The sequence below is a fragment of the Myzus persicae genome, unplaced genomic scaffold, assembly GCF_001856785.1.
Source record: "Myzus persicae strain clone G006 unplaced genomic scaffold, MPER_G0061.0, whole genome shotgun sequence".
Taxonomy (NCBI): domain Eukaryota; kingdom Metazoa; phylum Arthropoda; class Insecta; order Hemiptera; family Aphididae; genus Myzus; species Myzus persicae.
In genome coordinates, this window is record NW_019101155.1 from 1 (window position 1) to 1,356 (window position 1,356).

At 31.7% G+C, this 1,356-nt stretch overlaps 1 protein-coding gene across 1 annotated transcript; it reads left to right on the forward strand.

Moving 5' to 3' along the window:
* Window positions 1–207: 207 nt before the first annotated feature.
* Window positions 208–756, forward strand: LOC111027970. The gene has a single exon (XM_022306487.1). The coding sequence runs from the start codon at window positions 208–210 to the stop codon at window positions 754–756; it is 549 nt and encodes a 182-aa protein (XP_022162179.1).
* The last annotated feature ends 600 nt before the right edge of the window (window positions 757–1,356 follow it).

The following is a 1,356-nucleotide window of genomic DNA, read 5'->3' on the forward strand; positions in this document are numbered from 1 at the left end:
ATATAACCTAAAACTTTACGTTCTAATAAAGTAAAAAAAGCTACTCTTATAAAAACTATTAAAAACAAAATCAAAAAATTAACAATTATAATAAAGATAAAAATTACTATTTATAATTAAAATTATATAATTAAATTCTAAATTTAACACAATTATCTGCCAAAATAGTTAAATTAATTTAATTAATTTAATAAAAATTTTATTGTCATGGATAATGCCTCGTATCATTCCGTGAAAAAAGATCCAACTCCAGTAAGGTCGTGGAAAAAACAAGAAATTATAAACTGGCTGGAAAGTAAAGGTGAGGTCGTAATACAACCAATAGTAAAGGCAGTATTGTTGGAGAGAGTAAAAAAAATAAAATCGGAACACGAAAAATACGTTATCGACGAGTACGCAAAAGAAAACAATAAAACCGTATTAAGATTGCCTCCATACCATTGCGAGCTAAACCCGATAGAGCTCGCGTGGTCATCCGTTAAACATTATGTCCGGACGCATAACAATACATACAAAATAAAAGACGTACAAGAATTATTAAAACAAGGCGTAGAACATGTAACGCAAGAAATGTGGACCAATTTTGTTGAGCATGTCGTAAAGGAGGAACACAAATTCTGGGAAATCGACTTCATCACAGATGAAATTTTGGAGGAAGAACCTGCCGAAGGAGATCACATCATGACAATAGGAACAGGTGATACCAGTGGTTCTGAATGTTCTGATTTTGATTCAGAGTATTCAGATTCTGAATGATTAATTTGTATTATTTTTTTTGTTATTGTATTATTTAAATTTTTTTTTTATTTTGGTATTATTATTTACAAAATCCATTTTGCATTACATTTATGAATTATTAAATGAATTGCGATAATTGTTATGTATTTTATTTGTAATTTTTTTGTATTACATTTTTTTGGTATTTAAACGATTTTTTTTTACTAAATACATGTTATTTAAATGTGTATTATGTAATATACATATATTATGTAATTACTCATTTTGGTTTAAATAAATAAAAAATTGCATAAATAAAATATTGGTGTTACATATATATCGTTTGTGTTGTATAGTGTATACACAATAGACATGCCCGAGGCCGGGTGTTATTATTTCTATTGTTTACTTGAGCCGCTGTAGACAAACCACTTGTTGCCGCTCGGCTGCGGCGGCCGTGGAATTAGCTACCATCACCGCGTAGCGAGTGGGGGCATGTTGGGCGGCCAATAGGTAGTAGAGTGGGAGAAAAATGGGTACGGAATCGCGGAGCTCGTTCATTTGGATGCGCCAAGGAGTAGCGCTCTCTCAGTGGCCGGAGTATAGATATTAGGTACCTACTACCTAATGAGTTTTTTG